General features: G+C 39.6%; 2 protein-coding genes across 3 annotated transcripts; one reads left to right on the forward strand and one right to left on the reverse strand.

The window, feature by feature from the left end:
- Nucleotides 1-1012: 1012 nt before the first annotated feature.
- On the forward strand, nucleotides 1013-13213 carry LOC126591747 (protein SHOOT GRAVITROPISM 6-like). 2 transcript variants are annotated; one of them, XM_050257433.1, is made up of 15 exons: nucleotides 1013-1134; nucleotides 1236-1315; nucleotides 1442-1496; nucleotides 8562-8691; nucleotides 8778-8849; nucleotides 9776-9866; nucleotides 9991-10086; nucleotides 10825-10903; nucleotides 11020-11083; nucleotides 11565-11668; nucleotides 11869-11974; nucleotides 12294-12383; nucleotides 12458-12519; nucleotides 12604-12703; nucleotides 12783-13213. In XM_050257433.1, the coding sequence occupies exons 4-14, from the start codon at nucleotides 8644-8646 to the stop codon at nucleotides 12617-12619; spliced, it is 828 nt and encodes a 275-aa protein (XP_050113390.1). In that variant the 5' UTR covers nucleotides 1013-1134; nucleotides 1236-1315; nucleotides 1442-1496; nucleotides 8562-8643; the 3' UTR covers nucleotides 12620-12703; nucleotides 12783-13213. The 2 variants fall into 2 exon arrangements, with proteins under 2 accessions (XP_050113390.1, XP_050113389.1); XM_050257432.1 differs by having other exon boundaries at nucleotides 12786-13213.
- Nucleotides 13214-18321: 5108 nt separating this feature from the next.
- Nucleotides 18322-20130, reverse strand: LOC126592184 (uncharacterized). The gene is made up of 2 exons (XM_050257917.1): nucleotides 19557-20130; nucleotides 18322-19430 (listed from the first exon to the last, which is right to left on the reverse strand). The coding sequence occupies exons 1-2, from the start codon at nucleotides 20128-20130 to the stop codon at nucleotides 18322-18324; spliced, it is 1683 nt and encodes a 560-aa protein (XP_050113874.1).
- Between the last annotated feature and the right edge of the window lie 6782 nt (nucleotides 20131-26912).

The following is a 26912-nucleotide window of genomic DNA, read 5'->3' on the forward strand; positions in this document are numbered from 1 at the left end:
AGTTGATAGGAGCATATGCTCCCAAACAACTTTGAGTGGAGTCGTTCGAAAAGAAGTTTCTATGGCCCCCTTGCTCATTTAACACTGCATCTGGGTGCCGATGGAGATACAGCGACCCTTGCTCACTTATCACTGTGCTCAGGCCACACAGCCCGCCACTTACGGGTGACGCCCTAGCTTTAGCGCGATTTTGTTCTGGATTCATTTTCATAAGGATTCGACGTGATCATGGAGTGCCGGCTGTCGACTACCTGACGCCCTCCCCCTCCTCCTTTATCCGGGCTTGGGACCGGCCATGTAAGACATAGGCGGAGTTACTTGTTTAATTATAATCAAATTAAAAAATTAACAGTATGCTGCAAATTGACTAATTATGAGAGTTGAGGGGGGAAATTGGCCAAATTAAAGTTGAGGGGGGGAATTGGCCAATAATCACAAGTTCAGGGGGAAATTGATGAATACCTCTTAAAAAAAAAACCAAGCATGGTTCTGTAGATTTACCGAAAAGGTGGAGGTTTTTTTCCTTTGGTATCTACTAATGTTTAAAGAATTTCTGTAAGCACTTACTGAAACACTACTTCGGTAGAATCATGCCAAAAGTTATGGCAGATTGATGCTGAAAACTTTAGATAGTTGCTGAAAACTTTAGATAGTTGCATGAAAAATGGTAAATATTTTATTTTCAGCTACTCACAAACGCTTGCTAAATATTGTTCCGTTAATTTGTTTGATCTATCAAATTTGATGGTCATAATATAAAAAATAAAAAATAAAAACGTATAAAAAAGAGAAAATAGGCGTGTGAAAATCAGCTCTGAGCTAGATTCAATTTGCAATGTGGGTCTCCTTTGTTATACACACACATACCATTGGGCTCGTTTACGTCGACGATTGAGTAAAAAAAAGCCCACAGCTACCTTTTCACGTAACGAAAAGTGTCACCGACTGGAGTTTAGATCTGGTGCGGCAAAACAATTTACCGTTTACGTTCAAAAATTTGTGGGGGAAATAAAATTGCCACAGGCTCTTAAAACTCTCTGTATTCTTCTCGAACATCCATCCCTATTTTTTCCCCTTCTTCTTCTGCTTCTTCAATGGCGTCTTCGAGCTCTGGAAGTTCAATTCCCGCTTCAGGTACTTTCAGTTGCCAATTGAACAATCAAATATTAAATTTTTCTCCGAATTGAGACTCTCTGATATTGTAATTTTGACTGTTTGGTGAGCTCTGATCTCAGAGGCTGTTCAAGTTTTGGTTTCGTTACTCGCTGATGAATCTCCCATCTTCCATTGCCTCCCTCAAGGACGTTGTTACCCTGTACTCTCTCTCTGTATATATATATATATATATATATGTATGTATGTATGTATGTATGTATGTATGTATGTTGAGTTTATATGTGTACACTGATATATATATTGAACTGCAATTGATATTTTGCAGAAACCCTCTTCTAGTGCTTGATTGTTGCTCGGCCATTTTGAGAGGAGGGCGTCAGGTAAAGTTCAGTCCTTTGTGTCTATTTTTTTTGGAATTGCATTTGTTATGGTTTGTTTTTATAAAGTTGTTTGGGAGCATATGCTCCTATCAACTTTACACGGGACACACAAAATAAGTACTTTGATCCTATTAGACGGGGGAAGGTGAAGAAGCTAGGACAGAAGGGTAGAGTTCAAGAGAGCAAAATGCGCTTAGGAACGTGGAATATAGGAACCTTAACGGGAAAATCTATGCAAGTAGTGGAAGTTATGGTGAGGAGAAGGATAAATATTATGTACCTACAATAAACTAAGTGGGTTGGTCGTAAGGCAAATGATCTAGAAAACTCAGGGTTTAAACTTTGGTATTCGGGCACAAATAGAACGAGAAACGGTGTTGGCATCATCGTGGACAAGACCTTGACACAAGATGTTGTAGATGTCAAGAGGGTAGGAGATAGAATCATGGCAATCAAGATTGTAATAGAACAAGAACTTATCAATGTGATTAGTGCGTACGCACCTCAAGTAGGGTTGGATATGAGTTCGAAGGAGAAATTTTGGGAAGACCTTGGAGACTTGGTGCAAGGAATTGCTCAGACAAAGAAGTTATTTATAAGAGGAGATTTAAATGGACACGTGGGCAGGGAGACAGGCAACTATGGAGGTTTTCATGGTGGCCATGGTTTTGGGGAGAGAAACGAGGATGGGGAAGCTATCTTGGATTTTGCAATGGCATATGATCTCTTCTTAGCCAACACCTTCTTTAAGAAGAGAGAAGAACATGTGATCACCTACAAGAGTGGGTCGTCAAAAACACAAATAGATTTTCTTCTAATGAGGAAAGGGGATCGTATAACTTGTAAGAATTGCAAAGTTATACCAGGAGAGAGCGTGGCTAATCAACATCGCTTGTTGGTGATGGATGTACATATCAAAAGAGTGAGAAAAAAGAACAAGACTTGGAAGTGCCCAATGACTAGATGGTGGAATCTAAAAGAAGAAAAACAAGCCATTTTCAAAGAGAAAGTAATCACCCAGTGTGTGTGGGATAGAGAGGGGGAAGCTAGCCAAATGTGGGATTCCATGGCTAGTTGTATCCGAAAAGTAGCAAAAGAGGTATTAGGAGAGTCCAAGGGTTTTGCCCCACACCAAAAGGAATCTTGGTGGTGGAATGAGGAGGTACAAACAAAGGTGAAGGCTAAGAAGGAATGTTGTAAAGCCTTATACAAGGATAGGACCGATGAAAATGGTGAAAGATATAGAAAGGCGAAGCAAGAGGCGAAGAAAGCTGTGAGAGAAGCTAAGTTAGCGGCTTATGACGATATGTATATGCGACTAGATACCAAAGAAGGAGAGTTGGATATCTATAAACTAGCTAGAGTAAGGGAAAAGAAGACAAGGGACCTAAACCAAGTGAGGTGCATCAAGGATGAGGATGGAAAGGTTCTTGCTACAGAGAACGCGGTTAAAGACAGATGGAGAGGTTATTTTCATAATCTTTTCAATGAAGGACATGAAATGAGTGCTTCTTTAGGGGAGTTGAGTAACTCAGAAGAGTATAGAAACTACTATTTTTATCGTCGAATCCGAAAGGAAGAAGTGGTTGTAGCTTTGAAGAAGATGAAGCATAGAAAAGCAGTAGGCCCAGACGATATACCAATTGAAGTGTGGAAAGTTTTGGGAGAGACAGGTATAACATGGCTCATTGACCTTTTCAATAGGATTTTGAAAACGAAGAAGATGCCAAATGAGTGGCGAACGAGCACTTTGGTGCCTATCTACAAGAATAAGGGCGACGTACAAAATTGCATGAACTATAGGGGTATTAAGCTAATGAGTCATACAATGAAGCTCTGGGAGAGAGTCATTGAGCATAGATTGAGGCAAGAGACACGAGTTTTGGACAACCAATTCGGGTTCATGCCAGGGCGCTCAACCATGGAGGCAATCTATCTCTTACGAAGATTGATGGAAAGATATAGAGATGGGAAAAAGGGTATAATAGGGTCTCAAGAGACATTCTTTGGAGGATTTTAGAGAAGAAAGAAGTACGAGTAGCATATATCCAAGCTATAAAGGATATGTATGAAGGAGCAAAGACTGCCGTAAGAACTCATGAAGGACAAACTGAAAGCTTTCCCATAACTGTAGGATTACATCAAGGCTCATCCTTAAGTCCTTACCTTTTTGCGTTGGTAATGGATGAGTTAACATGACATATTCAAGATGATATTCCTTGGTGTATGCTTTTCGCAGACGATATAGTGTTGATAGATGAAACCCAGAAGGGGTAAATGCAAAGCTTAACCTTTGGAGAGAAGTGTTGGAATCTAAAGGTCTTCGCCTAAGCCGATCAAAGACAGAATATATGGAGTGCAAGTTCAGTGCAAATGGAGGCCAAAGCGAGTTAGGGGTGAGGATCGGAGATCAAGAAATACCAAAGAGCGACCATTTTCGTTACCTAGGATCTATCTTGTAAAAGAACGGAGAATTAGATGGAGATCTCAACCATAGAATACAAGCTGGATGGTTGAAGTGGAAGAGTGCATCCGGCGTGTTGTGTGACCGCCATATGCCACTGAAGCTCAAGGGAAATTTTTATAGGACGGCAATAAGGCCGGCGATGCTGTATGGCACATAATGTTAGGCGGTGAAGCATCAACACGTACACAAAATGGGTGTAGCGGAGATGAGGATGCTTCGTTGGATGTGTGGGCACACAAGAAAGGATAAGATTAGGAATGATGATATCCGGGGTAAAGTAGGAGTAGCCGAAATTAAAGGAAAGATGAGAGAAAATCGGTTACGGTGGTTTGGACATGTGCAAAGAAGGCTTACTGACGCTCCGATTAGAAGATGTGACTATGAGACAGAGGTTCAAGGCCGAAGGGGTAGAGGAAGACCTAGGAAAACTTTGGAAGAGACTCTAAGAAAAGACTTAGAGTACTTGGATCTAACGGAGGACATGACACAGGACCGAGCACAATGGCGTTCAAAGATTCATATAGCCGATCCCACTCAGTGACTTGGATTTTCCAAGTCTCCAACCGAGAAGTTTTCCTCACTCGGGAAATTAAGGGAATATTACCTCAACCTACATGCTCCACTCACAAAGCTTTAACATACAAGCTTCAACAAAAGAAAATTCAAAGAACTTAGCGAAGAAGGCTTTGGTGTATTTAACACAATACGTTGAAATGAAAGAAAGCTATTTATTGATATCCCCGATAAGTTATAAATATGTACATATACATGAGTCAAAATAAACAAACAAGAGGGAGCCTTCACAAAGGTTGCTTAGGAGAAGTCTCAGCAGTCGGTAGAGCCCCAGAAAGAGCAGGCACTGGAGGGGGATCATTTGGAGCCTCAGTACTGGACAGAACCCTAGAAGAAGGAGGCAGCAGAGGTTGATCATTTGGAGCTTCATTATGCGGTACAGCCCCAGAAGACGAAGGCAATAAATGCCTTTGGAACAAACCCACAAATCTCTGATGATCAAGTAAAACCTGACCATCAGATTCCTTCATTTGGTCAAGCTTCCTCTTCATGTTTGTAGCATAGTCATGTGCGAGCCGGTGCAACTGTTTATTCTCATGCTTGAGCCCTCTAATCTCCTGTTTGAGACTCATCACTTCAGCCGCCAATGATTCAACTTGGCGGGTTCGAGCAAATAGGCGTTGGGCCATGTTAGACACAGAACCTGCACACTGAACATTGAGAGCTAGAGAATCCTTAACAGCCAACTCATCAGACCGTTTGGAAAGTAGTCTGTTATCTTTGGGAGTGAGAAGGTTCCTGGCCACTACCGCAGCGGTCATATCATTCTTCATCACGAAATCTCCAACGGTAAGAGGACCAGTAGGGGAGACGAAGGATGGGCGCCATATGTTGTCTGGAGAAGGCGTGGCTGCCTCTTCAATAAGGTTCAAGTCAAAACGACGGTCGGAGGGGCCAGACATTTTCAAAGGTGTTGAAGAGAGAAAAGGTCGGACAAATCAAGATCTTAGAAGTGCAAGAATGGAGCTTTACTAGTGGAGATTCAAGTGTGCTTTGGAACTTAATGCCAGCCTCTATAAAAATCTGCACTCGACGGAGCTTCAGAAATCGAAGAGGCGTTTGCTTTCTCAAAAGCTGGGCTGCTCAGAGACCACGAGGGTCGATCTCAGAAATCGAAGAGACGTTTACTTTCTCAAAAGTTGGGTTGCTCAAAGACCACGAAGGCCGATCTCAGAAATCGAAGAGGCGCTTGCTTTCTCAAAAGCTGGGCTGCTCAGAGACCACGAGGGCCGATCTCAGAAATCGAAGAAGCACCTACTTTTCCAGCCTTATCAGCACCTGTCACATGCACACTCAGCTTTGCGGAAATTATGGGCATTATGTCGAAGATTTCTGGTGAAGTAGAAAGCACATGAATCTTATTGTTCAATCACCCACTTCCCACATGCAACATTAGCTCATGGGTACCACAGATAACTTTGCCAAAGTTCTCTGACAAAGTTGAGACACGTGAAGCTTGCAGCTCCTACTACATCGCTCTGACCAAGAAGGGTAAAAGAATAGCAAAGAAACAGCACTAACAAAGTTTAGACACATAAATTTTGAAGGTCTAGTTACCATATTATTATCCACAAGGGTAAAGGAACAGTACCACTGCTGGATAATTGGAAAGTCCTTGTGTGTCAACCTCTGTGCTTCGTGGCAAGGTAGACTAGCAAACATGCCCAACCTTTTCTCACATTCGAGAAAACACTCCCAACAAGATTGCTTGCTCCAAAATCGAAGAGGCACCGCCCTCCGAATCTCGAGAGCCAGACTCCCAACATGATTACTTTCTCAAAAATCGAAGAGACACCGCTCTCCGAATCTCGAGAGCCAGACCCCTAGCAGGATTGCTTTCTCAAAAATCGAAAAGGCATCGTTTTCCGAATCTCGAGAGCCAGATCTCCGACAGGATCGCTTGTTCGAAAACCGAAGAGGCACCACTTTCCCAACTTCAAGAGCCGGATCTCCTTGGATAAAGCTTGTCTGTAATCTTCACACGCAACATCAGCTTTCCAGATACCACAGACCACTTTTTCAAAGTGCTCTGACAGACTACCGTGCTATGACCAAGCAGGGTAAAGGAATGGCATTACTACTTGTTGTTAGGGAGACTCCTATATATGTCGACCTCCATCCCCAACGGACAGGCAGACCTGCAAAAATGCTCAACCTTTCCTCATATCTGAGAGGGCACTCCCAACGAAGCCTTTCGAAATATTCAGCTTTCTTTCCCCCCGATAATACCTCTGCAAACAAGCTATACTAGAGCAAGAATATCTCATATCATCAGGGTTAAAAGCAAGAGTATCCCATATCATGCTTTTTTCCTGTCTTTTCCTTTGGCCTTGTTCTTACCTGCAAGACAAGGAGAAAGAGAGCAATCAGTCAGCACTTGGAATCAAGCTTCCAGTCAGGAACTGACTGCCTGGAACCCCTTACTTGATTACTTACCTGGCATTGCTCTCGAGTACTCATCTTCAACATCTTATGCTTCCAGGGAAGATACCGCATCTGCCTGAGGAACAGATAGGGCAAGTGAGAAGGATACAAGGAAGCATGTGGAGACAAGCGTAACAGCACACGTGCCGATACATCCACTACTCTGTCAAAAGCAAAAGTATCCCATATCAGCAAGGTCGAACGTACTATAGATTTGATGGACTTGTTTTGACCCTCAAATTCTTCAGTCGGCCTTATACTCTGGAGGAAACCAGAAAATCCTCCAGCCCAGTTCAAGAATAAGCCTGTGGAAAGTTACTTCTTCAAAAGCAAAAGTATCCCATATCATCTCTTCTCATTTTTCTTCTCTTTATCCTTCATGCTGCCTGCAAGATAGGGAGAATGTGAACAATCAGCCGGAACTCGAAATCAAAGTTCTGATCTAGGACTGATTGCTTGGAGCTCTGATTGCTTACCTTGTCTGTCACCTCTTTCAGCAGATCCTCTAGCTCGGCGACTTAGGGGATTCCTACTACATGGTTTGTATCGCGTTTGACCAAGCCTGAAACTACAAGTAAGCTTCAAGTGAAATTGATACATTACCTTGTGCATCTCCACCAGTTAAAGATACCACCCAGATAAGGCAAGTCAAGACGATACCACACTCCGGTACTTAAAAGTTTCGTGATTACGAGATCATTCTCCCACAATATTTCCTAATGTCATTTGTACTAAATCATTCACTTGTACTCACTAAAGGATAGCTTGAACCTATGTACTTGTGTAAACCCTTCACAATTAATGAGAACTCCTCTATTCCGTGGACGTAGCCAATATGGGTGAACCACATACATCTTTTGTTTGCTTTCCTATCTCTATCCATTTATATACTTATCCACACTAATGACCGGAGCAATCTAGCGAAGATCACAAAAAGCGACCGTTTTCGCTACCTAGGATCTATCTTGCAAGAGAACGGAGAATTAGATGGAGATCTCAACCATAGAATACAAGCTGGATGGATGAAGTGTAAGAGTGCATCCGGCGTGTTGTGTGACCGTCGTAGGCCACTGAAGCTCAAGGAAAAATTTTATAGGACGGCAATAAGGCCAACGATGTTGTATGGCACAGAATGTTGGGCGGTGAAGCATCAACACGTACACAAAATGAGTGTAGCGGAGATAAGGTACTTCGTGGGATGTGTGGGCACACGAGAAAGGATAAGATTGGGAATGAGGATATCCGAGGTAAAGTAGGAGTAGCCGAAGTTGAAGGAAAGATGAGAGAAAATCGGTTACGGTGGTTTGGACATGTGCAAAGAAGGCCTACTGACGCTCCGGTTCGAAGATGTGACTACGGGACAGAGGTTTGGGGCTGAAGGGGTAGAGGAAGACCTAGGAAAACTTTGGAAGAGACCCTAAGAAAAGACTTAGAGTACTTGGATCTAACGGAGGACATGACACAAAACCGAGCGCAATGACGTTCTAGGATTCATATAGCCGACCCCACTTAGTGGGAAAAGGCTTTGTTGTTGTTGTATCAATTTGAATGTGTAGTGAGATTTAGGTTTTCGTTCGGTTTCTTTTGTATGTTTGTTTCAGCGTTTTGGTAGCATGGCTGGGGTTTTCCAAGTAATGATATGATGTTCGAGCCTTGGACAAGAATGATGTCGACCCTCCTTTCATGGCTAAGCTTGCTAAGATTGCAACGGCCGAAATCATATCCTCGAAGGTACTTTTGTGTTCTTCGTCCTGATGATGCTCTGTTGATCTCATAGTAGAACTACTTGCATGATTGAATTGTTCTCTTTGATTTAGGAGCTCAATGCAGACTGGCAAAGAGCTGCGTCAGCCGTTCTTGTTTCAATCGGCAGACATTTGCCAGACCTAGTAAGTTTTGTTGTTTTACAACAAACTTTACGTTTTCATTTACATCTTAGAACCAATTATCTTTCTTTTTTATTACAACACCTCTTAGGATAAACTGAAAAATAGTAGTATATTCTCTTTTTTTCTTTCAAGCGCCCGTGAGAGGTGACATTTTGTTTTAATCAGAAATATCATGCATGACTTGACTGCCAAGGTACTTATCTACAAAGCCCCCTTTCAGGCTTAGATTGTACAATGGGAAAAATGGTTTCTCCATAATCTTGGTTGTCACTCACCAAAGTAACTAAAATCTAACACTAGAATGCCATGTTATAGGATACGGATTTAGCAATTATTTTTTTGTAAAAATTTCAATTTTGGCTATAAAATGGTAAAAATGGTTTGTATGGATACTTTTTGCTGTTTGCTGGGCAGTTTTTTAAGGAGAAAATGACCTTGCAAAGAAATAACAAGAGGCTTAGTTAGGGTTGACTGCCTCTGCATTTTGAATATGATTGTCTTCCCAGACTTAAATGATCCTGGATGTTTACCGTTTAGGGCAAGCTATCTCAATATTCTTAGAAAGTTCTTGCATTAACCAAATCTACAGTATTATTTATTGTTTAAGGTGGGGCTTTGTCAGGCTTTTTCCATTTTTTAAATAATTGAGAAGCATTCAGTAATTCTGTGTAAAGCTGATAATGTAATATTTTATTAGCACATATTTCTGTTTGACTGATCACATCCCTTTTCTTTGGATTGTGGGATGTTGGGCCAACCCCAATCTTTAGCAGAAATGGACTATTTACACTTATACTATGATTTCACATACACACTACCTCTCCCTCTACCCATCCTCCCTACCTCGCTCCTTCCCAGTTCTCCATGATATTCTTAATTAACTCTTCTTTTACTTGGTTTTTTCTTTTCTTTTCTTGATTTGGCAGATGATGGAAGAAATTTTTCTTCATTTGCCTGGGCCAAACTCAGCTTTACCAGCTATGGTTCAGATACTAGCAGACTTTGCTCATGCTGATGGTTAGTGTTAAACTTTCCTTTCTTTGTGCTTCTCTTCCACCTTGGGATCCCACATGTTACTTGGTTTTATATTTTGGATTAAACTAAAATGTGCCATACCTTTTTTGCTTTAATTTTGTTGAAGCATTGCAGTTCACCCCACGATTGAAAGGTGTGCTTTCACGGGTTGTACCTATTCTTGGAAATGTACGAGATGCCCATCGGCCTATTTTTGCTAATGGTATGCTGAATTGATATTGACCTCTTTCCCTTCTTGTTCAATTGATCTTTGCCTCTAATATTGTGAAGTGAAATTGGAGTAAATAGGTTTTGATTATTTGGTAGACTGTGGAACTATTTGTTAAATGCTGTAGCAAACACGGTCAAAGTTGCATAAGAAAGTTTGTATCAAAACACACTGTATAACTTACAAACTTTAAAGACTGGTTCCATTTCATACTTTCATCTAAAATCAAGAACAAAGGAAAATAGGTTTGTGTGTTGGCTGCCACATTGATTAACCAAATCAAACCCTTAACACATTTGTTCATTTGACATTTCAGAGTGACTTGAGAAGGTTATGGAAGTTTGTATTAATAGTGTCTCCAGAGAAATTCTGGCCATTCGTCACCTGTTAATTACCACACACTTCCATGATAGGATTAGAGTATTCAACCAAAAACCAATTGGCAATGGATAGAGATGCCCAAGATCTTTTAAAATACTGGCAATGCTTCCATTTTTAAATGTGGATAAACTCTTCTCAACTATCTGTGTGTCTTCATGTGTAAAATGGTTTTGTTTCGAAGTTGCAATTAGGCACATATTTTTACCTCTCGGTCTCTCTCTCTCTCTCTCTCTCTCTCTCTCTCTCTCTCTCTCTTCCCTTATTTTTTGACACAGGTTCAATAAAATATATTATACTAATTTACTCAATAAGTTTGCTGACGATGTTTACCATCTTTCCTGTTCTTTTCAGCTATTAAGTGCTGGTGTCAGGCTGTTTGGCAGTATAGCCTGGATATCCCTTCGCATTCACCTTTGGATGCTGACATCATGTGAGATAAACTATTAGTTGTTCTTAGCATTACAGTTTCTTCAGTCCTGGTTCTTTTCTTATTCCTATGCCTATTTTATACTTCTTGTCTTAATGAATGAATATCATTTAGTGCAGGTCATTTTTGAATTCTGTTTTTGAGTTTTTATTGAAAGTTTGGGCTGCTTCACGCGATCTAAAGGTTTGAAAAATATTGTTGTTTCTATTTCTTATTGTAATTTCTATTTTCCATGGTGATTTTGTTTTCCTACAACCTTTAATTGCAACTACATCTAGGTAGTTGTTATTACAATAAAGTTAAACTCAGTCAAATACTTCATTTTGGGAAACACATTTTAGTCTTCTTTCTTATTTCACTTTAATGGCGCCTCATTGTTTTAATTGCCTTCTATTTTCTTTAAGATGAATCATGTTTCTATGCTTAGTTAGGCATAAATTTGTGAAGAGTTTTCCTAGTGGTATATTTTTCTCTTCCTAACTGTATGCTTAGGTGAAGTGTAACACTCCTACGTAATGAGTGTCGTGTATTCCTTGTTTCTGATTCTCTCTCTCTCTTTCTTGCTGGATGTATGATACTTTACACTTTTTCTTTTTTATAGACATGAGAACTAATGGCATTGGAATCTGGTTTCTATAAATTTAATAAACTCTTTCTTGAATAGGTTCGCATGTCATCTGTAGATGCATTAGGACAGATGGTTGGCCTTATTACCCGGGCACAATTAAAGGCGGCTTTACCCAGACTTGTCCCCACGATATTGGAACTGTAAGATTGATTTATCATGAAACAGTACTTCCTGCTCCTGCACTATAAATAAATGTTCTGTAGACAAGTCTTTGATGATACAGTTCCTAAACCCGTATTGCACTTGTATATTTTCAAAGGCATGCATGGATATACACACCTTCACTAAATTTTTTACACGTCAGTAACGTTTGTAGCTTTTTCTTTATCCCGCCGACCAGGTATAAAAGAGATCAAGATATTACCTTTTTGGCAACATGCAGTCTTCACAGTCTCTTAAATGCTTCTATACTGTCAGAAAGTGGTCCTCCTTTACTTGATTTTGAGGTAATGAAAAACATATTGTGTTCTTTTTTTTCTTATTTAGTTTGTTGGTGCTGAAGTTTTAGAAATTGTTCTTGTTCAGAAAAGTTGAGCTTGTTGATGGTTTTAATCTTTAATAACTGCTGCTTTTTTTCCTATTCAACCTTGTGAACAATTTTAAAGGAATGAAACACCTAATCTGTGTTAAAGTGAGGCCATCAGTATGGCCATATTATTCACTATAGGCCGAATTACCTTTAGTTACTTTCGGAATACTACTAATATTCTTTTCGATGCTAGTATTGTTTATTTTGTGTTGTTTTGTACTCATGGTGGTTTTCAGGAGCTTACAATTATTTTATCAACACTCCTGCTGGTGGTTTGCATCAATAATGACAACAAAGAACACTCAGATTCGTCAGTTGGACTGAAGGTTAAAATGTGTTCCTTATTTTTTGTTCAAATAACACAAGTTCCTGCATTTTGATTCATGGACTTTGTCCATAGAGTTTCTGTAGTTGTATGCAGATGTTGATGGCTAACCGTTTCAGCACTCCATTGTTAATTTGGTATTCTACTTTTTCTCAATGTTTGAGTTGTTTCCATTCTGGGCAGACTTACATGATCTAACATTCTTATGATTTTATTTGGAGGTTGTCTGAAGCTTAGCACAGTAAACGGCCTTTTCTTGTTGAAGCTGTACTGTTCTTGATAGATGAGCAAAATTTAGGTGTCCGAAAGGCACTTTCAGAGGTATGTCGTGTGAACTTATGGTTTTCTTTGTAACTTAAGTACATCTTTCTCTCTTAACATTGTTTATTATTGTTTGAAGCAGTGCCGAAGACATGGTAGTACAAGTAGGGGCAGCTGCCCCTTTGGCCGTTGGAAAACCCCATGCAGAGCAAGGAATCCACCTCTCTGAACCGACACGAAAGGTATTTGACGAAATGCTTGAATGAAATTCAAGTCTATTGTCATTGTTGTGCTGCTTTGCTGCATTACGTTTTGCAAGCTTGCGGCCAATGTTTCAACCTATGGTGGAGGTGCTTCAATGAATTATTGGTTATCACAACCAAGATAATCTAGATGAAGCAAATAGGTTGTTCAACGACCTACAAACTTTTGGTTTGTGTTTCATCTTTTTTTATGAGATTTATATTGGGAATTACAATTGAGTTATCACAAGAATTACAAAAGAAAGGCCGAGACGTTGTGAAAGCAATTGTGTTAGTGGAATGCAAACAAAGACTACAATCCTTAAAAGATGATGACTTTGAGGATTTGTTTCATAATGTATAAACGTTTTATGCGGAAAATGATATTAATGTTCCTAACATCGAATATTTCTATTTCGCACCCAAAAAATCAAATCATAAAGCTAAAAGACTTGCAAACGTCAATTATTATCATATGCATCTAAAAAAATTGAATGGTTACTTCAGTGAGGTGAACACCGACTTACTTCTGTGTATGGATGTTTGAGTCTGGTCTACAAATTTGCACCTTTTGACAAAAAAAAAAAAAGAAAAAAAGAAAAAAAGTTCATTTTGCCAAATTTTATCCTTAAGATGATTGTGTGGATTTCATGAATCTTCTAATTCAACTTGACAATTATAAGCATGATATGAAGATGCATAGTGAGTTTCATCATTGAAAAGAATTATTGATCTTTGAAAAGAATTGGGAAGATCAAGATGAGTGAAAGCTACAAGTATGTGTATAAGCTTTTTAATTGGCTTTCGGGGTTGTCGGTTTCAATATTGTGAAAACACCAATGTATAACAAAATGAGAGATAAATGGTTGAGTGGTAGCATGTTGTTTACATTGAGAGATATGTTTTTGCTTTTACTAATAAAAAGCATATTATGCGGCTTTTCATGACATAAAATCTCACCAACCACCCAGACACCTAAATCGCGATATGCTAGCCGACACCTAGAAGGTGATGAAGTCATAAAGTGTGGTGATGTGGAAAATGTAAATAAATTAAAACCTCAAAGTGACTAATTTAGAGTGCGCAGGTAAGTGAGGATTGAACCCATATTACACAAGTGATGTCAGAGCATAGCTACATTGCAATAAAAGAAGGGTAATGACATTTATACTAAAAGGAGAAGTCTCCTACATAATAGCTTTTGCCAACAATCCTCGTCGTCACGAAACCTCTGCCACTAAAATCCTAAAGGGGCGAAAAACAAGAATGAGTGGGCCTAACAAATAAAGTTTTGTAACATATTTTCGAAAGGTGTAACCCCTTATAGTAAAACAAGTATATAGTTTCCTAAAAAAATACTATAATACTAGTATGTAATACGGTACCCTGCAACAAAAGTGAGTTAAAAGATGTAGAGTACAACAACAAGTTTCCTCAACATTAAATCTTGAATCGATATTATAAGAAATCACTGCTCATTAATTTATGTAGCCACACAAGTCCATTTTAGAGATATTCAGACAATAGAACAGGCTGAGTGTAGGTTTTACATTCTAGTCCTACATTACATGAGCTGCACTAGTCGCAGCCAAGGTATAAAATATCAATGATATCGGAAATATCAGTAGTCCAAAAACATAGAAATTTCAATGGAAATATCGGGATATTATCGATATCGATAAAAATTGAATAAAAACCACGGAAATTGTAAGAAAAACTTGAAATTTTTTATTGAAACTTTGAAGGATGTTTATTTAGTCAATTATCTATTAGTTTATCACAAAAAATTTGAAGGAAATGCATTGCATGATAGATATAACTTATTTAAATTGATTATATAGCGAGTTGGCAAACATTGAGTGTAGAAAATATGTAGTAATTAATGAAAGAAGTTTAAACACACCATAATCATTTATATATAATGAATTAGTACAATATTTTACACTTTATACATTGCATGGTAAGATACATGAGTGACTTGGCAATGTCCAAAATATCGATGATATCGGAAATATCGGTAGTCCAAAAACACGGAAATTTCAATGGAAATATCGAGATATTATGGATATTTTAGACCATGGTCGCAGCACATACTAGTCCAACACATCATACAAAAGGACAGGTTGTCACTTAACTCTGGATCCAAAGCGAATGTAAATGGTGCATGTGAACTACAAGTTAAGTTGGTTTTTGGTCCAGGACAATACAAATAACTAAGAGACACTGTGCAAACATGTAATAATGAGCAGATAAAATGTAAGGATGTCATGCCATAAGTTTATGCTCACAAATAATATAATAAACATAAAGTGTATGGAAAGTTTATTTGTAAAGCTACACATGTCATGTCACATTATAGTATATAAAAGCAGTTGTTGGGACAAAATCACATATACATATATATATGTGTGTGTGTGTGTGTGTGTGTGGGTGTGTGTGTGTAAAAAATGAAAAGACCTACTCACAAATATTTGCGATGTCACAACCATTCGAGTTGGGAAAAGCGGAGTCTCTGATAGTAATCACACCTAAGCATAATATTGAGACCTATTAGTAAAACTTAACTTAAACGATTAAATTTGGGAAAACAGAGTGTGGATTTGGAATTAGAGTGTTGAAATACGCTAAGAGGGGTCCCAGGCAAATTTTGTAAAAAGTCAACAAAAAGTCAACGGCCAACCCTAAAAAGTCAACCAAGACGCCGAGTTGGTCAACTATTTTAAAACTTAGGAATTTCACTAAATGGATGTAAAAAAAAGACTCGAGACGTCGATTAGGTTAGAAGGGTTTCCGAGAAAATTTCGTTAAAGTCAACACAATGAATATTCCAAGAATATTCCAAACAATATTAAAAAAAATATTCTCAGAATATTCCAAATCCTTTTAGGAACTTGGGCTTAGGCCTTTTTTTTTTTTTTTTTTTTCTATTTCTATACCTGGTCGGGTTGACCCGTTAGGACTCGCAGGTCGGTCTCGCGGATCTGGGTCGAATCCGTGTTAGAGTGAACATGTCATGGGTTTGGGCCTATTCATGGATTGGGGTTTGGGCTTTTTTTTTCCTCAGATTCAGTTACCGGTTTCTTCAAAGAAGAAAGCCGAAACCGGCAAGTTTGGCCAGGAAACACCCTGAGCTCCGTTCGAGCTCGATTCTTAACTATTTTTCATGAAATAAACGTCAAATTGAAGCTTGGGAGATTATGAACTAGGGCATACCAAACTAAGGTTGAGACGAGGTTAGGATCGATCGAAAAAGCCTGCAAAGGCCGGGTTTCTCGCCAAAAAATCTGGAAAAAAATTTCCCCAGTTAGTTCCTGAGTTCAATGTCACCAAAATCCCTAAAATTTACCCTAATCGTACTACAAAACATGGTCTACGAAGATTTTGGGGTTTTTGAACCTTACCTTCGTCGTGAACGACAAGAACTCGCTATGAATGTCATCGGAAAAGAAAAACATGAATAGTGGCTTCAAGGTAAAAGAATGAGTGGTGCTGGTTCGACATGGGGGAGAAAACGACGAAGGTGGTGCCGGCCTGGGTCATCGAGTGGAGTAACTCGCCGGAGTCGCAATAGCAAGGTGGTGATGGTGGTTCCCGCGTCACTGGGTTTCTTCCTAGCCTGGTGGACAATTGCATAAACATGATTCCATTTGGTTTCAGGTTTGAATGCTGGTATTGACTGAGATGGCGAGTGCTGAATGATGATGATCATGAAGCATGCATGCAGCTGAAGAAAGGAAAAGGAGTTTTACAGGAGAGAGAAAGGTGGAGTGAGGGATGATAGAAAACAAATGGCAGAAAATGAGCGGAGAGCTTGGATGAGTGATGGAGAAACAGAGGGTTAAGAGATAGAGAGTTATGGTGGTGGTATGGCGAAGCTCACCGGAGAAGGCAGTGAGTGGTGTTGGTGCTCAGCTACTCTGTGCTGCACAGAGAGAGAGTTTGAAGGAAAGAGAGAAGTGATATAAAGGTAAGGGAAGGAAAGTGAGTGGAGTGAATTGAAAGTGACTGAGAGAGGTGATGTGGAGAGCTGAATGTGCAGAGAGAGATGTGAATGAAGTGAAAAGTGAGAGAGAAAGGGAGCAACGAGAGAGAGAATGAGAGATGTGAGGTGATAGACTAAAAAGAAGGAAAATGATGAAGTAATACGTCTGATGGAACAAATGTGGGTTTCTAAAACCCAAAATAAATATTATTTTAATAGCACACTTGAACCCATGTGATGTTCAATTTTTCAAACCCTTGCATGCCATTAGTCTGCACGAGGGTCATCAGACAGACAAGACCAAGGCAGCCTACTGCATGAAGCCATAGTTCAAATTTTGAAATTATCCCGGTAGTTTTACACAGTTTCAGACATAACTGGTTCGTTATAACTTTAAATTGAGTTCCGTCTGCAGCCACGTGTTCGTAAAAATGAGTACTAGTCGTAAATAGTAAAATAAGACTGAAAAAGGTGAAAGAAAAATTGAGGTCCATGTGGAAAGCCTACGTGGCATCTCAGAGGTATCTTGACATAAGCACCAATAACAACATCCTCAATGTTTACTCAACATATTGTTAAGACATGCGGCAAAGGGATAAACCAAGTTAGTAGATGAAATAAAATGTACACAAAACAAAGAAGAAAAAAACAATACTATATATGCAACCAGTGGCGGATCCAGGATTTTAACTTAGGATGGTCCCAATATAAAAGACCCAAAAAAAAAAAAAAAAAACAAGACGAAAATATCATTGAACAAATAAATGGCAAACTACAAATTTCATTCATAATCTTTGTGCTAAACAAGCTAGAAATACTAAATTTGTCCACGACGGGATCTCATACTTTGAAAACGTGTCATTATAGTTTCATTGTCAATACAAGAAAAAACATCTTTCTCAATATAAACAACTAAGCTATCATTTAACCATTGATCCCCCATTCTGTTGCAGAGTGGACACTTAATGATATTCATGGCAGAAAATGCTCTCTCCACTGAAGCAGTTGCAATAGGTAAAACCAAAGCCAATTCAATAAGTAAATACACATAATGAAATACTCGATGCAACCTTTTTTCGACCATTTTCTTAGCAAGATCACTAATGCTTTGCAACTGAGAAAAGTCACTTCTCGAATGCATAGAATGAATATAAATATCGAGTTGATCTTCAAGTGCCAATAGGTCTTGCTTCGTAAAATCTTGAGGGTACAATTGAGCAAGGCGAAATAGCTTTTCTTTGTCAAAAGCTACAAAAGAATCATTTGTACTCAAACTAGCCAAACAAATGAGCAATTCGGTACTTGTTTCATTGAAGCGATCATTTAACTCTGTAAGTTGGGAATTAATGACAACAAAAAATAGCTCCACTTTGTAACGATGACGATTGGTCTTTTTGTGGGTATTACGCCGTGACCTCCCATGAGCTACATATGTCTCATCCATGTTAATAACCTCAATGGACACAAAATGACAATACTTTGTCAACCAAAAGGTCAAACCCCTCATCATTCCTCATGTAGAGTAGTTGTTCTTTACATGTGTTGACTAAAGCCATTGCATTCACAATCTCTTGATCATCCCTTTGTAATACTTGTGATAAATCATTCGTGATTCCTAATATAGATTTCATAAAAAATAAGAGAAACACAAACTCAAAAGATTGTATGTCTTTCAATAACCTATTTGCTTTGGCCACACTATCGTTGGTATTATCATCAACAATCATTTCAAGCACATTGACCACAGATGAGAACATAGTAATCAAACTAATCAAAGTACCATAATGTGAATTCCATCTTGTAGCTCCGGCACATTTGAGACTAGTTTCTTGATTTAAGCCTTGTCTCGTCATAAGAGAATCATTTTCAAGAGCTTTCATAAGTTCTTTTTGTTGCATCTCTCTAAGCGCATCACGACGCTTACATGAAGCTCCAATATTATTTACCACATTATTAGCCAATAGAAAGAATGTGTTAACATCAACATTATTCTTTGTTACGGCAACAAGAGCTAATTGGAGTTGATGAGCAAAGCAATGAACATAGAATGCACAAGGTTGATCATTCAAAATCTTTGTCTCGAGTCCATTGAACTCACCTTTCATATTACTAGCACTATCATAACCTTGCCCTCGTAAATTGGAGAAGCTTAACTCATTGAAATGAAAGAAGGCATCAATAGACTCCTTTAATGTGTTTGAAGTGGTGTCGGGAACATGTTGAACTCCTACAAACCTTTCAATGACTTTCCCATTTTTGTCCACATAACGCAAAACCACCGCCATTTGCTCCTTTATAGAAACATCACGTGCCTCATCAACCAATAGAGAAAAGAACCTAGCATTCTTCATATCACTTATGATAGTTTTAATGGTTTCAATAGAACATGAATGAACAAGATCTTTTTGAATTGAAGGAGCTATTAGCTTGAGATTTCCCGGAGCTTTATCTAACACAACGGCCTTTATTTTCTCATCATGATCTGCAAGGAATTGCAAGAGCTCCAAATAGTTACCTCTATTGTTTGAAGTGTCACTTTCATCATGACCACGAAATGAAAGACCTTATCACAACAAAAACTTAGTGCAATCAATTGACGCATTCAAGCAAGTGCGATAAGCCATACGAGCTTCTTCTGACTGTTTGACCAAAACTGTTTCAATATGTGTCTTTTGATTCATTAGATTACCAGCAGCTTCAACAGCTTTATTGTGAAAGCTACCAACCACTCCCACATGTTTTTCAAAACAGGCTCTTGCATGCTTCCAATTTTGAAAGCCTACCTTAGTACAGACGTCACTGCCTGATTGTTCAAAGTTGACTTTGAATAGATAGCAATAAAAGCAAAATGTAGCATCTTTAGATATATTATATTCCAACCAATGAAATTCCTTCAACCAATTATCAACGAACCGTCGCTTTTTATTCGAATGCAAAGTGAAGGGAAAATCATGATCTTTAGCTCTAAAAGGCTCCATTAATATATATGCTATTCGGACCTCATCTCGAATATCTGGAGGATAATCCTTCATTGGAGTTCTCTTTCCGGGATCTCTCTCAAGATTATCCAAATCAACTTTTAACTCATTTTGTTGTGGAGTGGAATTACCCCCAATTGGATTAGAACTACTTAGAATTGGAGGGGAATTGTTCGGAATAGGATTGGAACCATCCAAGTTTGGAGATGAACTATTTGGAATATGATTGTCTGAACTAATCGATGATGATTTTCGCTTGTAATGGATAGTGGATGGCAAAATCATTTAATGGACAGAGTTAAAGAGAGCAGAGAGTAGAGTACAAACCTAAAGGAACGAGAGCGAGAAGAGAGTGAAGTTCTAATTGCGGTGCAGTGCAAGCAATCAGATTCAGATTCAGAAACTAGAGTGCAGTGCAGAAGAAAGTTGATTGATGTCGACGCCGTAAGGAACGAGAGTAGAGTGGACCTTGTTTGTGAAAGATTTGGTAACGAGAACGAAGAGAGGAACGAGACCGGACCTTGTTGTGTGAAATATTTGGTAACGAGAACGAAGAGAGTTGAACGATTTGGTAAAGTGAAGTTCTGATTGCTATGTGAAGGAGCTGAGTCTGAGGGTTCTCATGTGAGTGAGCAGTGAGGTTTTAAATTTTTTTTAATGACTTGGCTCAAAACGACGTCGTTTTGGCCAAGTCATTTTAAAAAAAAATTTGGCTTTCTTCTTCCTCATTCAGAAATGCACAGCGACCAGAGCAGCCATGGCTGCTGTTCTTCTCCATCACTGCCCAGACTTGGGTGGTCCTTGAAGATCCTCACAGCCATTTTTTCGAGCTTCGGGTGGTCCCGGGACCACCCTGGTCCCTTAATAGATCTGCCCCTGTATGCAACAAACAAACCAAATTAGCCAACAAACTAAATTTTGAAAAGGTGAAAAACTAAAACTCTAGCAATGAAAGCTAGAATACTAAGCACAATACTATCAAGTATGAGCCAAACCCCAATCCCTCTACCTAAAACACATAAAAATAGACAATAAATTAAGAGGAGTGTTAAACCCACCCCCTTTTCTTATTTCCCCACCCCACTTAAATGTGAAAATCCATTGACAACTATGTCAATTTAGGGCGTGTTTGGCATGCCGGATAACACACTGGATAGTACTATTTAATACTATCTAGTGTTTGGTGCCATTCCTTATTAAATTAGCACCATATTATTTATGCGGTCCGGCCTATTTTATATGACGTACACCGGATAACTTATACACTCCAAATCGTAGGTATTAATTAGTCGGGTCGCTGAAAACAAAATCAAATTGGCTCTTTTTCCATCTCTCTTGCTAGTTTTAAATTATGAAACACAGTGCCATAAATGTTCTTCAATCTCCTTTTGAGGAAGTAAATGAACATGATAATCTTTGATGAATTGAGTTTTTAATCCGGTACTGCACCAAATGCCCGATTAAATAGTCAGTATGCTCGACTAAATAGTCAGTACTATCCGATAACAAATTATCATATCCGACTGAAATAGTCAGTACAGTTCGAGCTGTCAAATGAGGTATTAGAGAATGACCGTAAGGACCTAAACAATAACCAATTGTATTTTGACATGTAAGCATTAGATTTTTTCATTAAAAACAAAAATAGCAGAAAAAGAAAAAACGAAAAAAATCAGAAAATCCCCACCCCGTTCTCACTATTATAACCAGTGTTCTAAAACGCGGTCAAGGCGGCCGCCTAGGCACTGGGCGTCGGACCGCCGCCGCGATTTTTCCAAAAACGTTCAATAAATCGGCAAGGGTATTAGGCGGTGTCTAGGATGCCGACTGGGCGTGCTGGGCGGGCTGGGCGGTCGCGGCGGCGAGCTAGGCGGTCTCGGCGGTCTCGGCGGTGAACTAGGCAATTGCTGGAAAAAAAAACGAAAAATTTGACCTGGACTCTTCGGATTTCTTCACCGGAGCCAGCAACGTTTTCAAGGATCTTCGCTGTGCTAGAATATGTTTTGGGAAATTTTGCAGGACAAGAAGATGGGGAATTAGGCGGAGAAGACGATGGAGAATTGGGCGGAGCAATCGAAGAAGTGGAGCTCGTCTCTGTGAACTGAAGATGAAGGAAGAAAAAATGTTGCTGGCAGAGCAATCAGAGAAGTGGAGCTCATCTGTGAAGATGAGAGGAGAAAGTGCGAAGAGAGAGAGAGAGAGAGAGAGAGAGAGAGAGACATTTCAAATGTAGTGGTGCGGGGAGTGGATCTCAAATCCAAGTTTACAGCCAAAAGCTGATGGTTTTAATGAAGAAAACCATGGACTGTAGTGGTTTTAATAATGAAAACCACCCAAGGTGGACATGTGGACATGTGGACATGTGATGCGAAAAGGTTGATGGTTTTAATAATAAAAACCACCACGTGGGTTTTTTATATTTTTAAAAATTTGTTATATATATTGTGTGTGTATATAAATTTTATATAAATTATAAATTATTTAGATAATTTTTTTTCTAAGAAAGCATATCATATATGTACATAAAACATTCACATATATATGTTCTTTAATAAGAAATAACATATTAATCAATAATTATTTATATTTGATATAGTAAATTTAATTAATTCATAAAATATATAAGAAATTTACCTAAATCCGCCTAGGCCGCCTAGGCGCTAGGCGCTAGCCCGCCGCCCGACTAGCGCCTAGCGTTTTTTAGAACCTTGATTATAACCACGATAAGTGCACAACCACACGCCTCCCCCACGACGGCTTCGATGATGGCTACCTTCTCTTCAACTCCGCCCTTTTCCCTTTCTCTCATGATAGTGTCCAATCTCAATCCAATTCCGGCAGTGAAAAAGATTGTGTACAACGAAGGAAGATGGGTAAACTGATGGAGGTGGGCAGTTTTGAGGCCATGGTGGTGCTGCGAAGGTTGGATGGGGTGAGGCCTGGATGTTGGTGCAGCTGCCGTATTGGGGAATCGTGGTGCAAATGGGGTTTGGAGGTTTGTTGCTTCGATGGTTTTGGAATTGGGATGGTTAACAGATTTTTATCATTTTTTTTTGTTAAAGAGATATACAAATATATATATATATATATATGTATATGTATATATCCTATATATTCTAACAAATAAAATTTAACAGAATTTAGAGATATATAAAATGTTATATTAGGAATAAGGGAGGGTGGGAAAAGAGAGTTTTTCATTTTTAACTTTTATGATGGGTGAAATTATAAGGTGGGTGGAAAAATAGGACAATGGAATGGGACTAGTAACACTCTAAATTAAACACACCTAAAAGAAGTGACGTTTGCCAGGAAAATAAAAGGATAACCAGAAAAGAAACAAAACAAAACAAAACAAAACATTTAGAAATACAGTTATCAAACGGTCAACTGTTTCATTTTGCAGTTGATTATTCTTAAAACACAATAGAAACAGTTTTTTTTTAATTTTTTAATTTTTTTTAAAGCATAGCAATTCCAAACTGGCTCTTAGTCATGTAAAATGGTGGATTCCCATGTCTATTTTAAGGATCATAAAAATCAATTATCAATGACACACCCTGACCCCGATGTCCAGGTGAACACCAAAATCCAAGCGTAATGACCATCACCCAGAATCTGACGTAGCCACAACATGCTGTCAATACAATAATAAAATAACTTTGAATAATTTACTAAAAATTCGGTAGAGTTTGCTTTGAAATTTGGTTCTGGCCTAAATTTAAAACCTGCTTAAAATATTATAATTACTTTAACACAACATCCCCTAAGGGCCACATCGAATGGGTTATCAACCGTCCACTACTTTGCATGATAAGTTGTTCAGAGCATGGCATATGTTTTACAACAAAAACGGAAGAGGTGAAGGTGCAAAGAAATCTGAAACTCTCATCCTATCATGAATGGACATTCATACAAACAAAAAGCACTTTAGGGAGTAGTCCTACTCGATACGGTTTAGGACTCGAACCTAATGATATGTACCTTGCTGGGACTCTAACCTGAAATGTTGGAACTTGAAGCCATAATACAAAATAGTTCGGACTATAAACCAAAACATGAATAAGTTGAGACTCTAACCCAAAACATGAATAAGTTGGGATTCTAACCCAAAACATGAATAAGTTGGGATTCTAACCCAAAACATGAATAAGTTGGGACTCTAACCCTAAATAATAGTTGAGTTTGAAATTTAACGTACGTCATGACAATAATGTATACGGCCGTACGAGTAAGGTGCTATGATGTGAGTACATATGCCTACGAAGTAATGTATAAGATCATAATCCAAAACGATTACCAAATACATGATCATGCCTAGTAGTGAAAGCAGTATCTCAAAGAATCGTTTTTATAAAAATTCATCAGCTAAATCATGTTTCCAACAGTAAACCAAGTATAGGAATGATCATAATCATATTTAAAATCATTTATATATGTATATAATGAAAACCATTTTTGAAATTAAATTTCCACTCACCTCCAGCTAGCTCTCGCTTGATAGCCTAGTCTTTACCAATCTTGGTTAACTTTGTATCTAGACTGAATCATAATAATATCACGTCCTGAATTCGGAAACCTGATACACCATTTAATTTTATTTAATTTTATGGTTGTGTTTGGGCCCAAAATAACAGTTTGGGCCGAATGTAGGGTCATTCTCGGCCCGGAAGGCCTTGCGGCAAGAATACCATTGATCGTTCAGTACGTGGGCCTCCAAACCTAGGTTGGCTAGGTCGTAACACAAGAGGTCGAATCCTAGTGCCATAAGGAGTCTCGGCAGGACCCGGAAGCGAATCTGGCTCAGTTAAGGACTAAGTTCACAGTCCTAGTGAAGGTAGGACTGGTCGAGTTGATGCTGATCAGGGGAAGAAAACCTAGTTCGAGTAGGTCTCTAACTCGACCTTGGGGGGAGCCATTGCTATAAATAGAAGAGGTTGCACATCATTCGAAGCCCCTGCAAATCAATACAAAATTGCCCTGCGCAAACTCTCACAACTTGTGATTTTTCTTTTTCCTTTTTCGCTGACACATCTTCTGTTGGCATCAACAGTACTGTGGAAGCAACCGGTGATATCTTAAGTCGGCATAGATAGCTCTGTCACCGTAGAATCAGTCGGTCTCACAGTATCTTCCGTTGGCATCAACAGCACTGCGGCGAGAACGATTGATTACCTATCCAAGTCTCGGCCGAGAAGGGTTTCTAAATCCTTATTGGTCGAGGTCCTCTCATCAGCCTTCTCGGCGAAGTGAGGTGTTACAGTTATTACATTCGGCACATTGAAAGCCGAATTTGATATTGAACTTCGTAAGAATAGTAACCTTGTCTTCAGGTTCGAGAGCCCAAGAGGCCGAGACGTGTTCCTTTCTCGGCCGCAATCGCAAGACGCAGAAGTCAGTAGCGCGACCCAATGCAACATCAACAAATTTACTCCTCGGTCGAGCTCGGCCGACGAGTTGGCACGCCCCGCATTTACCGAAGGACGTAGTTAGCTCATTAATTACTCGGCCTGCGCGCCACGTAGGCTTGGTAGTTTCTAGGGTCAACATTTTGGCACGCCCGGTGGGACCCAGTGCTAAACTACGAAGTTCATGCCAATTGAAACACGATCGGTAAAAAAGAAAACAACTATGGGAAAGTCGACAGCCGATTTGCCGAGTCAGAGCATAGGACAGAGTGTGCCACAGGCGCAGAATCCCCTTAGCACTACGACACCTGAGTCCACGAGTGCGACTCGCCGAGAGAGAGAAGTTAATCTCGGCGGTCAACCCTGTGGTTTAGAAATCCCTAACAGAAACACATGCGTTCTCAATGAAGGAATAGTAGAGGAGTGTGACGAGGATGGTGGTGAAGGATCTGACCCACCAACGAGGTCGTTTCTCCGAAAGCGACTAGACGAGCAGTCTCGGTCAGTCGAGCAGACGTTCAGCCGAGGCATTGACAAGCTACATGACGCGATACTCAGTTCCAATGATCGACAAACCAGGTTACTCGAAATGCTGGTTAGTAAAGTTGGTGGCAGCAGGCCTTTCGATCTTCTCCAACATTGTCCACCAGGAAACAACCCGGTGCCGATTGTATCGGCCGAGCCTATTCCTGCTCCGCTCAAACCAATTAACTTGGAAAAAGGAGGAGGGTCGAATAGTAGGTTAGACGGGACCGACCAGAGGATCGAAGCAGCACCTGTTGATATGACCGAAGTTCAGCGGATGATCGACTCGGCCATGAAGAAAGGGCCGAAGTTTCCCAAGTTTATTCATCCGTACCCAGCTTACGTGGAAACGTTTGGATACCCGAAGGGTTTCAAGATCCCAGATTTTAGTCTTTTTGCCGGTGAATCGTCCATGTCCTCGTTGGAGCACGTGGCCTATTTCACCGCGCAATGCGGAGATGTTAATAGTGATTTCCATAAGTTACGGCTGTTCAACTTTTCATTGACCGGCTCGGCATTTGCCTGGTACATCAATCTCCCTCCTAATTCCGTCCAAAACTGGGAGGAGTTGGTCGAGAAATTCCACGAGCAGTTTTATCGGCCGGGGATGGCGATGTCGGTCTCTTCATTAGCACGAATGGCTCAAGCATCTGATGAATCACCAATGGATTATCTTACCAGGTTCAAATCAGCTAGGAATTGGTGCCGAGTGCCTTTACCCGAAGTCGAATTTGTTAGGCTTGCTTTGAACGGCCTTGACGTCGAATACAAAAAGAAATTCTTGGGGGCAAATTTTCGGGATATGTACGAATTAGCCCAACATGTTGAGCAGTATGATTATTTGCTCCGCGAGGAAAAAACTTCGAAGACTCCAACTCGGGGAACGATTTACAAGAACCCTACTGTCAATTATGCATCAACCGAGGATGAATGCGTTAGTGTGGATGCGGCTGAGATAGTGATAGATAAGCCATATGTTTGCAAGGCATTGACTCAGGTTGATTCTAGAGAAGCCAAAAGTCGCTCGGCCACTGAAGGAGCATTGAAACCGTCAAAGGTTTATACTTTTGATATTACCAAGGCCGACGCAATTTTTGACCAACTGTTATCAGCAAGAATCATTAAGCTTCGGCC

Source organism: Malus sylvestris, chromosome 12 (assembly GCF_916048215.2).
Source record: "Malus sylvestris chromosome 12, drMalSylv7.2, whole genome shotgun sequence".
Classification (NCBI taxonomy): domain Eukaryota; kingdom Viridiplantae; phylum Streptophyta; class Magnoliopsida; order Rosales; family Rosaceae; genus Malus; species Malus sylvestris.

Excerpts from the sequence above, each read along its gene's own strand:
- LOC126591747 (XM_050257433.1), top strand. The coding sequence starts at position 8,644 with ATGGCTAAGCTTGCTAAGATTGCAACGGCCGAAATCATATCCTCGAAG. Across the intron at positions 11,084-11,564 it reads CTGCTTCACGCGATCTAAAG|GTTCGCATGTCATCTGTAGA; the intron begins GTTTGAAAAATA and ends TTTCTTGAATAG. Across the intron at positions 11,669-11,868 it reads GTCCCCACGATATTGGAACT|GTATAAAAGAGATCAAGATA; the intron begins GTAAGATTGATT and ends CCCGCCGACCAG.
- LOC126592184 (XM_050257917.1), bottom strand. The coding sequence starts at position 20,130 with ATGATTTTGCCATCCACTATCCATTACAAGCGAAAATCATCATCGATT. Across the intron at positions 19,431-19,556 it reads TAAAGCTGTTGAAGCTGCTG|GTCTTTCATTTCGTGGTCAT; the intron begins GTAATCTAATGA and ends TGTTGTGATAAG.